Source organism: Nycticebus coucang, chromosome 7 (assembly GCF_027406575.1).
Source record: "Nycticebus coucang isolate mNycCou1 chromosome 7, mNycCou1.pri, whole genome shotgun sequence".
Taxonomy (NCBI): domain Eukaryota; kingdom Metazoa; phylum Chordata; class Mammalia; order Primates; family Lorisidae; genus Nycticebus; species Nycticebus coucang.
In genome coordinates this window covers 75597490-75609578 of record NC_069786.1, presented here as the reverse complement: position 1 = coordinate 75609578, position 12089 = coordinate 75597490, and the positions used below count along the sequence as shown (strand labels likewise).

Below are 12089 nucleotides of genomic sequence, written 5' to 3'. Positions count from 1 at the left end.
AAGCGCCCTGACTTCCAACTCAGCAACCCAGGGAGGCAAGGCTTCCCAACCCCTGCTGGACTGCCCATCTCACCATGATAGGACTGTCCTCCAGATTAGAATGGAACATTCTGTGGGGGTCGGCGGGGGGGGGGATCCAGTACTGCTAAAGGGCAACATGAAGGGAGTTCTCTTGCACCTCAGCTTTTCTTCATTTTAACTAACTCATCTGCTCCCTAGGCTGAAATTCAGAAGTGAGATATTAGGAGACCTACAAAGACCACTGCACTCGGCTTCCTCTCTTTTTCCTCATACGGCCACAGTCTCCTTTTATCGCCTTTGTAGAATAGACTCCTGCTCTTTAATGCCCACTAGTAGGCCTTCACGGCCAGATGGATAGCTCCTCTCTACCTCATGTTAGTTCTATAAATCTAACCAAGCAAGCTGGGCTGTTGATGTGCTAACAAAGGAGGAAACTAAAGGAATTAAAAAATCTTCTCTCAAGACAATATCTTAGTGTGCAAGTCTATGTTTTTTCTGCATAATCCTGTTTTGCATGTCAGAAGCTAAATAGTAACTTGGTCTTCCTCTTTGTACTACTTCAGAACCAAATTCTAATCTTGTGGGAGGACAGGTGGATGCCTTGGCTGGAGTAGGCTGAAGATCATATATTTGAAAAGGCAAGGGAGAAAAGCACATTAGTGATTTCTTATATTTTTGTGTAGTGTTTCAAAGTGGAATTTATTGAGAAATTTCCCTTTAAGAATATTACACAGAGGCTCAGATCATAAAAGACTACACAACATTTTTAAAATAGCTCATTATTATGTGTATACAGCATAAAATGTGTAAAAAAAAAAAAAAACCAGACTCTCCAAATTCTATGCAGTTACCACTGTGTTGTACAGATACGTTCTCAGTGTAAAGTATTTTGGTAATTTTATGTTGTTGACATTTATTTATGCTGATCTAAGCTACACTCAGTTTCCTTGCGTGGAGCCTTAAAACTGTACAGCTGTTTTTTAAGACTAACATTGTTTTTCGGTAATGATCAAACTAATAAATCGGATGGTCTTGTTTAATCGCTAGTGTTTTGTATGCACATTGATGTAGATTTTAAACGAGAAAAGCAGAAACTGAAAGTATGTTTTCTTTGGCAGGCATTTAATGTACTTGGAAGAGTTGAAGCTTACCTTAAGCTCCTTAAATCAGAGGCTTTAAGTCTGCCCATCTTGGCAGCGAGGCATGAGGAATTACACAGAGAAATTAAAGACTGCACAGCTGATGCTTTGCAAAAGGGACAAACCTTAATCAGCCAACTAGACTCCTGCAGGTGAGTAAAGTCTGTTTCTTCCTCAGCATAACAAGCTTTTTCACAGTTTCCACAACCTGTTAAAAAATAAGTTGCATGATTTTCCCCCAGCTTCTGATGTTTCGCTGCATTATGGGATGGCTTAAAGGGATCTACTGAATTTTTGTCAACAGTAATTCTGAATGCAGTGCTGCTCATCCAAAAGTAAAGCCCCTGTCTGAGCTCTAAGACTTAAAGATGCCGAAGCTTTCTGTTTACACGTTCTGAGGAGAGGATAGGGAATGGACAAAACATAATACAAAAGAGACCTTTGGCTCCCAAGGCTTTTCATATCCTAGCATCTTCATGGAGGGTCTTCTTCTCCTTAGGTCATGAGCCTTGAGTCTATCCTTTCACTTTATTCCTTTCTAAGAAAAAATACTCAGAATTTCTTATGACCCTGGGGGCTCACCAGGCAAAACCCCAAGTAAAGATGATAATTTAAATCAAACTGTATGGACCCAAATGCCATGGTCATAGATAGTGTGCTAGGAGGGTCATTTGTATGAGTACTTTCAGTAACTGCATCAGTATGAACTTAGGGTGGGTGGGCATGAAGAAAGAGATGGACCCTGAGAAACAGAGAGAGAAGGCAGTGGGACGGTCCTGGAAGGAGCAGGGACTAGGAGGCAAAGGGGAGGTGACAGAGCAGGTTGTGGGGTGCGTGTTGACTAGAAAGAAACGAAAGCAGAGCTTACATTTTGACAGAGAGAGACAAAAAAGATTTTGTAAATAGGTTAACCCCAGCTTTTTATCTTCCATATCTACAATTTCCTTGAAACTCAAAGACATTCAATGTAAAGAACAATAAAATAGGCGGAATAGAGCAAAATCATTTTATTTCTGTTTTAACTCTTGTTTTGCTCTGTTTATGTGTTTACAAGTGTTGATTTGGTAAGTTTGGGTTTGGGAAATGTTCTTTCCAGAAGAAAGCCTGAATCTGGAAAGAGACCCAGGGCTGTGATGGTTGTTACGGGACCATGCACAACTAAGATTAGAAATAATCCAAGGTCTTCCAACAAGAGCCAAAAAGTTGAGGGTATGAGGACAAATAGTTCTCCCCTTTGAAAAACTAACAATAACAACTGCAGCTTCTAAGTTTCTTTGCTTATGTTGGAGCCATGCATCAGATTTACTTAACTTGGAGCCACAATCAGGCACCCAGTGGTGGTGTTTGTTAGGCTTCGGGGCTTTCAATGTGTCCTCATAGGGCCCCAGAGGATGGGTGCAGGGGCTCTGTCTTCCCTTCCCGCTAAAGGTCAGCTTTTCCAGAATGCATAGCCATCTGGAGCCATGCAAAAGATACCCTATGGGATGGAATCGGCACTTACTATGTCAGGAATCAGGGGACATGTTGGACATTGATCTGAGACATATGTTGCCTGGGTTAAGTGATGGGGTTTCCAATTATATACATAACTAGGAAATGGTATGATCTCAGTTTAGCAGACAGGTCTCAAAGCACAGACAGATGTCATTTGTCTGGTCAGGCTTCTCTTTGTGGTGTGTTTTCTGACTTGGTGAAGCTTCCTTTCACACGTGGGGAGATCAGATTGCCACCAAAGACACCTCCCCAGAGCTCTGGAGTTCTGTGTGTGTGGCTCCTTTCTATCTGGCGCCCTGCCCCACATGTTGCAGGTGCCTTGACTGCCCCAAAGTATGATCCCTGTCTTCCCAACTCAGCAGAAACTCCCTCTGAGCTCTATTCAGGTTCCATCTCTCTGAGTTTTGGTCTGGAAACCACCTCCCAGGAAGGAAGCTGGTGCAATCTTCATTTGTTTTCCTTCGTTAAGGCATCACTGTCCTGTGCTACAAGTTGTTCAATCTCTGAAAACCATTGTTTCATTTATTTTATCTGTTTTTCTAGTTATTTAAGAAATGAAGGTAAATCCACTAGCTGCTTCTTGATGAGAAACTGAAAATTTCCCTTTTCAGTTTTGATGCTTAACTCCTGGAATTAGAAAGGTAGTCACAATGATTTGCTGCTAAATTTGATCCTGTTTGCTCTAATCAGTAATGCTTTATTTTCAACACTTAAAAGTAGCAGGTAAACTGCTTTTATTTTATATACCTTCTCGTTGAAGATTTATTGACTATTTTTAACCATCCATTTTGTAATGGTTGGTGTGTTTATTTACTTAGCTGGTTTCATCTTTTTGCTTCCTTTGTTCTTCCTAGTCTTAATTTCTACATATATATTACCTTTAAAAGAAACATTTACGATCCTTTTCTTCAGAATGAAGGCTGGGTTTCTATAGAAGAAAAATAATTAGGGACCATTTCAAAAAACCTGAAACAATGCTTAGATGAATGGATTTTAAAAAGCATTAGCAGTATGGTTTCTGTCAACATCTTAGATATATAAACTTTCATGGAAGTTCTAAGGTACTTGGTTTCCCTGAGATTTCATAATATTTTATAGATCAATACTATTTCCATTTTGCAGGAGAAATGAAGATAAAGTGAAATTGTTTCTTGGCAAAGAACATTTTTGATTCAGAAAGTATATGTATTATAGAATAAAAATCTATTAAAATTTGAATTGAAATGCATTAGAATCTCTGTTGCAAACTAGAGCCACACACATGGCTGCTGACCTCGATCACAAGCTTTCTGTTTGGGACTTGATTTCCTTCCTCATCTAATGATTCATTTGCTCAATGACCTGAGTCACCTTCATGGGAAAGAATCAGAACCTAAGAATAAGATCTCTAGTTGCAGCCACTGCTGGAGCTTAGAATGGATGGAAATAAATGTAAATTTCCACAAAACAAAGTTGAGCATCACAATGGCTTCTGAATGCCAGGTACACAACGAGGACACCAGACACTAAGGTTCCAGCACTCTATGTTGAAAAACTGGCATGAATAGGATGCTTAAAACTTAGTGTAACTAGAGTTTTTTTTTTTTTCATACATTCTGAGAGCTAAAGTAGTGTCATGACTTTTCAGCTTAATTTCTGTGGACCTCAGTTTCGTCTCTGTAAAATGCAGATACACATTTCATAGAGTTTTTTTAATTGAATGAGCTAGGACTACTCTTGGCATATAGAGTGTACCCAATAAATAATTACAGTAATACATTGTGTAATGACTGGGATACTTGCTGAAAAACATGCCCTTACATGATTTGGTTATTGTGCAAACACCACAGAGTGTACTTACCCAAACCTAGATGGTATAGACCACTACAAACCTGCCTGTATGGTAGAACCTATGGCTCCCAGGCTACAAGCCTTACAGCACATTACTGTACTGAAGACTGTAGGCAGTTGTAACAGTAGTAATGTGTAACCAAGCATATCTAACCAGTGAAAATATAGTATTATCATCTTATTGGGCTACCATCACTAACTGAAATGTTCTCTTGTGCTGCATTGTTATGTTTTGAGGGTATTATCTGTCACATAACTTAAGTATACTTTAATTTTAAAGGCATTTCAGTGCATTCTTTTGCAATTGGTTATAATGCAAGTTACCTGTAATAGGTAACATTTTTACTTTCTTTTTTTTCATCTTTGTTTTCTTTTTTTTTATTGTTATATCATAGCTGTGTACATTAGTGCAATCAAGGGGTACAATGTGCTGGTTTCATATACAATCTGAAATATTCTCATCAAACTGTTCAACGTAGCCTTCATGGCATTTTCTTAGTTATTGTATGTAGACATTTGTATTCTGCCTTTAGTAAGTTTCGCCTGTACCCATTCCAAGATGCACCGTAGGTGTGGCCCCACCCATTACCCTCCCTCCCCCCTACCTTCCCCTTCCTTGGCCCTTTCCTCATAGTCTTGTGCTATAGTTGGGTTATAGCCTTCATGTGAAAGCCATAATTTAGCTTCATAGTAGGGCTGAGTACATTGGATACTTTTTCTTCCATTCCTGAGATACTTTGCTAAGAAGAATATGTTCCAACTCCATCCATGTAAACATGAAAGAGGTAAAGTCTCCATCTTCCTTTAAGGCTACATAATATTCCATAGTATACATGTACCATAATTTGCTAGTCCATTCGTGGGTCAGTGGGCACTTGGGCTTCTTCCATGACTTAGCAATTATGAATTGGGCTGCAATAAACATTCTGGTATAGATGTCTTTGTGATTTTTTATATTGTGATTTTTGGTCTTCTGGGTATAAACCTAGTAAAGGAATTATAGGATTGAATGGCAGGTCTATTTTTAGGTCTCTAAGTATTCTCCAAACATCCTTCCAGAAGGAACGTATTAGTGGGCATTCCCATCAGCAGTATAGAAGTGTGCCCCTTTCTCCACATCCACGCCAACATCTCTGGTTTTGGGATTTTGTTATGTGGCTACTCTTACCGGGGTTAGGTGATATCTCAAAGTAGTTTTGATTTGCATTTCTCTGATGATTAAGGATGATGAGCTTTTTTTCATATGTTTGTAGAACGTGCATCTGTCTTCTTTAGAGAAGTTTCTCTTCAAGTCCCTTGCCCACCCTGAGATGGGATCACATGTTCTTTTCTTGCTAATACATTTGAGTTTTCTGTGGATTCTGTTTATTAGACATTTATCGGAGGGATAAGCTGCAAATATTTTCTCCCACTCTGAGGGCTGTCTGCTTGCTTTAATTACTATGTTCTTGGCTGTGCAGAAGCTTTTTAGTTTGATCAGGTCCCAGTAGTGTATTTTTGATACTGCTTCACTTGCCTGGGGAGTCCTCCTCATAAAATATTCACCCAGGCCTATTCCTTTAAGAGTTTTCCCTGTACTTTCTTCAAGTATTTTTATAGTTCCACGTCTTAAGTTCAAATCTTTTGTCCAGTGAGATTCTATCTTAGTTAATGGTGAAAGGTGTGGGTCCATTTTCAATCTTCTACAGGTTGCCAGCCAGTTCACCCAGCACCATTTGTTAAATGGGGAATCTTTTCCCCACTGAATGTAAACAGCTTTAAAAACAAAATACTAAGAGTCACATGATTGTTTCAAATGATTACAAAGAGTCAGTTGCATCAAATTGTTGTATTCATTTTCACTAACAGGGAAGGCTATATTTGAAATAAAGAAAATAGACATTTATGTTATAGAATAAAAGGATTAATTTAGTATTGGGATAGGTAGACATTTCAGAGTCTTTTTGATCTGATTTTGTTTTTGTTTTTGTTTTGGCATTTTAGTGCATTCCTTTGCAGTTAGTTACAATGCAAGTTACCTGTAATAGTGTCTGATTATGGATATCTTAGTCGGTTTTCTGTTGCTGTAACAGAATACCTGAGCCTGGGTGATTTATGAAGGAAGTAAATTCATTCAGTTCATGATTCTGAAAGCTGGAAGGGCCAAAATTGGGTGGCCAATCCCGTCAGCTTCTGGTGAGGACGTCATCATGACATGGCGAAAAAGCAGAAGGGCAATGGGGTATGTATGTAAATAGAGCAAAACTTGAGAGGCAACCTCACTTCATAATTCTCTGATCCATTCCCAAGATAACTAATCCAGTCTCCTTAGAAAGACCTTATTCCAGGCGGTGCCTGTGGCTCAGTGAGTAGGGCGCCGGCCCCATATGCCGAGGGTGACGGGTTCAAACCCAACCCCAGCCAAACTGCAACAAAAAAATAGCTGGGCGTTGTGGCGGGCGCCTGTAGTCCCAGCTGCTCCAGAGGCTAAGGCAAGAGAATCGCGTAAGCCCAAGAGTTGGAGGTTGCTGTGAGCCGTGTGATGCCACGACACTCTACCTGAGGGCGGTACAGTGAGACTCTGTCTCTACAAAAAAAAAAAGAAAGAAAAAGAAAGACCTTATTCCATCTTAATGACCTAATCACCTCTTAAAGGCACCACTTCCCAACACTATGCCACCAGGTGCCAAAACTCAACATGAGCTGTGATGGAAACAAACTGTATTCAAACCATGGAAATGGTCAAACTTAGACTTATAGTGAAGTTGAAGCCTCGTGGCTGCCACCCCTCCTCCTTTCTTCCCAGACATCATCCTTCGCACACTGAGTCTAAAGAAAGACCAAAGGGAATTTTGCATTTATTAAGCCATAGGACGCTGTGGTGATTGGCAGTCTGGGTCCAGGACTTGGTGTGAGAGTCAAGTTTTCCATAATGGGACAAAAATGAGAGACCTCTTTTTTTATCTGAATGCTTTTCCCAAGGCAGTCAAAAACATACATAATCCTGGCTAGACAAGACTGCCTTGTGAAATGTCCATTTGCCATTCCTGTTTGCTAAAATTAACTTAGAATTTCCAAATAAACTGCTTCAGAGTTAATTCAATTTCTATCCCTGCACAAAAAGACTGTACCCCATTTTCATTCTACTGTATGGTGGATTTAAGCTTATATACTTCAGCCTTAATGAATACTTTGCTTTAGGATAGATTTTAAGTATTATCTGGTGTTTTTTTGTTGTTGTTGTTCATTTGTTTTTGAGCTGGAGTCTCACTATGTCACCCTTGGTAGAGTGCCATTGCATCACAGCTCACAGCAACCTCAAACTCTTGGGCTTAAGCAATTCTTTTGCCTCAGCCTCCCAAGTAGCTGGGACTACAGGCACCCACCCAGCTATTTTGTTGTTGTTGTTGCAGTTGTCATGTTGTTTAGCAGGCCTGGGCTGGGTTCAAACCTGCAAGCCCTGGTGTATATGACCAGCACCCTAGCTGCTGAGCTACAGGCTCTGAGAGAGTATTATCTGTTTTGATCCAATATTTAGCACTTTCTTAAGGTATATTCTTCTTATTTTCATATTTTACAGAGAAATAAAGCAGGAATTCATTAAATTTTGGCTTTTTTCCCCACAATTTTAATGTACTTTGGCTATTATTGCTTCCTTTAGTTGATTTTGTGGATGGTCCCCAGTCTGACCTCAATAAATTTAAAGGAATAGAAATTATTCCTTGCATCTTCTCAGACCACCATGGAATAAAAGTTGAACTCAGTAACAACAGGAATCTTCATACTCATACAAAAACATGGAAGTTAAATAACCTTATACAGAATGATAGTTGGGTCAGAGATGAGATTAAGAAGGAAAGTACCAAATTTTTGGAACAAAACGATAATGAAGACATGAATTATCAAACCTCTGGGATACTGCAAAGGCAGTCCTAAGAGGGAAATTTATAGCACTTCAAGTCTTCCTCAAGAGCACAGAAAGAGAGGAAGTTAACAACTTAATGGGACATCTCAAGCAACTGGAAAAGGAAGAACATTCTAACTCCAAACCCAGTAGAAAAGAAATAATCAAAATTAGAGCAGAATTAAATGAAATTGAAAACAAAAGAATTATACAACAGATCAATAAATCAAAAAGTTGGTTTATTGAAAAGGTCAATAAAAGATAAACCTTGGGCCAAACTAACCAGGAAAAAAAGAGTAAAATCTCTAATTTCATCAATCAGAAACAACAAAGACGAAATAACAACAGATTCCTCAGAAATTCAAAAAATCCTTAATGAATAGAATATTACAAGAAACTTTATTCTCAGAAATATGAAAATCTGAAGGAAATTGACCAATACTTGGAAGCACATCACCTTCCAAGACTTAGCCAGAATCAAGGGAAAATGTTGCACAGGCCAATATCAAGTTCTGAAATAGCATCAACCATACGAAATCTCCCTAAAAAGAAAAGCCCGGGACCAGATGGCTTCACATCAGAATTCCACCAAACCTTTAAAGAGGAACAACTACCTATATTACTCAACCTGTTCCAAAATGTAGAAAAAGAAGGAAGACTACCCAACACGTTCTATGAAGCAAACATCACCCTGATCCCCAAACCAGGAAAAGACCCAACAAGAAAAGAAAATTATAGACCAATATCACTAATGAATATAGATGCAAAAATATTCAACAAGATCCTAACAAACACAATCCAGCAACACATCAAACAAATTATACATCTTGACCAAGTTGGTTTTATCCCAGGTCTCAAGGCTGGTTCAATATCCGTAAATCTTTAAGTATAATTCAGCACATAAACAAATTAAAAAACAAAGACCATATGATTCTCTCAATTGATGCAGAAAAAGCTTTTGATAATATCCAGCATCCCTTCATGATCAGAGCACTTAAGAAAATTGGTATAGAAGGGACATTTCTTAAACTGATAGAGGCCATCTACAGCAAACCCACAGCCAATATCGTAGACAATGGAGTTAAACTGAAATAGAGAACCAAGAGATGAATCCAGCTACTTACTGTTATTTGATCTTTGACAAGCCAATTAAAAACTTTCAGTGGGGAAAAGATTCCCTATTTAACAAATGGTGCTGGGTGAACTGGCTGGCAACCTGTGGAAGACTGAAACTAGACCCACACCTTTCACCATTAACTAAGATAGACTCTCACTGGATTAAAGATTTAAACTTAAGACATGAAACTATAAAAATACTAAAAGAGAGTGCAGGGAAAACCCTTGAAGAAATCGGTCTGGGCGAGTATTTCATGAGGAGGACCCCCTGGGCAATTGAAGCAGCTTCAAAAATACACTACTGGGACCTGATCAAACTAAAAAGCTTCTGCACAGCCAAGAACACAGTAAGTAAAGCAAGCAAACAGCCCTCAGAATGGGAGAAGATATTTGCAGGTTATGTCTTTGACAAAGGTTTAATAACCCGAATCCACAGAGAACTCAAACGTATAAGCAAGAAAAGAACAAGTGATCCCATCGCAGGCTGGGCAAGGGACTTGAAGAGAAACTTCTCTGAAGAAGACAGGCGCACAGCCTACAGACATATGAAAAAATGCTCAACATCTTTAATCATCAGAGAAATGCAAATCAAAACTACCTTGAGATACCATCTAACAATTTTGATTCTACCATCTAAGTCCAGTAAGATTAGCCCAAATCACAAAGTCCCAAGACCAGAGATTTTGGCATGGATGTGGAGAAAAGGGATCACTTCTACACTGCTGGTGGGATTGCAAATTAATACATTCCTTTTGGAAAGATGTTTGGAGAACACTTAGAGATCTAAAAATAGATCTGCCATTCAATCCTGTAATTCCTCTGCTGGGCATATACCCAGAAGACCAAAAATCACATCATAACAAAGATATTTGTACCAGAATGTTTATTGCAGCCCAATTCATAATTGCTAAGTCATGGAAAAAGCCCAAGTGCCCATCGATCTACGAATGGATTAATAAACTGTTGTATAGGTACACCATGAAATACTATGCAGCCTTAAAGAAAGATGGAGACTTTACCTCTTTCATGTTTACATGGATGGAGCTGGAACATATTCTTCTTAGTGAAGTATCTCAAGAATGGAAGAAAAAGTATCCACTGTACTCAGCCCTACTATGAAACTAATTTATGGCTTTCACATGAAAGCTATAACCCAGTTATGACCTAAGAATAGGGGGAGGGGAGAGGGAGGGGAGGGAGGGGGGCAGAAGGAGGGTGATTGATGGGATTACACCTGTGGTGCATCTTACAAGGGTATATGTGAAACTTAGTAAATGTAGAATGTAAATGTCTTTACACAATAACTAAGAAGGAAGTCTATGTTAACCAGTGTGATGAAAATGTGTCAAACGGTCTCTAAAACCAGTGTATGGTGCCCCATGATCGCATTAATGTTCACAGCTATGATTTAATAATAAAAAAAAAGAGGTACAAAGACAAAAGAAAAAAATACTACCCTGTAATATGGGTACCACTGTTATCCATGTCTCTGGTCTGCAGATGAAAAACCTGGGGCGCAGAGAAATTCAGTAACTTGCCCTACGGCCTGTCACACAGCAGAAAGAGGTGGACAAGTACTTCAACGCCAGTCTGAATTGCTTTGTTCAGTTGCCAGCTTTCAGTCTTTCTATGCTTTTCATTGAACTTCAATCAGTAACTAGGAGCCTGGTCCCTTAGTAAATATGGATTCTTCTTTTTATTTTCATGCACTTAAAATGTACTCCATCTATCTTTTAGTTTCCAATCAAGTCCCATCTTCTTTGTAAAGTTTTTCTTCCTTTCAGTTCATTTCAAAAATTGAGGGCACTTATGAGCATCTTACATGACCTGCCAGCACCAGGCTTCAAGAACGGTCCACCAGCCTGAATCTCCAGAACCACTCTACTGTCCAGTCAGGGAGCTGCATTTTTAGGAAGTGTGTGCCAGGCCTGAGTGAACTGTGAGCACAGTGGGTGTTGGGGTCTCTTATTCACAGATGGGAAACACATCCTAAATTCTGTGATCACGATAGGCCAAGGGAAGTGGGGAGATGTGAAAGGGCCACAAATGGTTGTTGAGTGTGATAGGCTCAGATGGGTGAAAGGTTTACATCTTCAAGCCGAGATGAACAGATCAATATTCTCCATAGAATATGTTCCTTAAATTCCTTCGTGTTTGTCAGATCTCTCTCATAGCTTCATTTTTCATCCTGTGCTGTGCTGAATCATTCCTTAGTTGTTTCACTTGTGGCAGTATCATCTCCTCATACAGACCAGGAGATCCGTTTGAGGGCTGAAGACTACTCAGGAAACTTTTTTTACCTCCTTTAGCCTTGCTATTGTATTACATCAGTATTTCATATTAGTAGACTTGATTCAAAATGTTAAGGAAAGCCTTATAGTGAAAATATTTTAAAAGATGTTAAGTGAAAAACAAACAAAAACAATCTCCATTCTCCAACAAAACAAATTTCACTTGCCTATTAAATTCATCTACAATTGTATTTTATAAGAACTGTACCAAACATTTAACAACATAAAAATAACTGGTTTTAAAAGAGTTCAATGATGCATTTAAATGGTAAATGTCAGTGGAATTTAGGAAATTACAAAGTTGAGTTTTTAGGA

The 12089-nt window shown here is 39.0% G+C and overlaps 1 protein-coding gene across 1 annotated transcript in view; it reads left to right on the top strand.

The window, feature by feature from the left end:
- Positions 1-12089, top strand: part of CCDC141 (coiled-coil domain containing 141) — a 211299-nt gene that overhangs the window by 116965 nt on the left and 82245 nt on the right. Inside the window, exon 9 of the mRNA XM_053598213.1 lies at positions 1140-1312. Coding sequence (XP_053454188.1) covers positions 1140-1312 — 173 coding nt within the window. The remainder of the gene's footprint in view (positions 1-1139; positions 1313-12089) is intronic.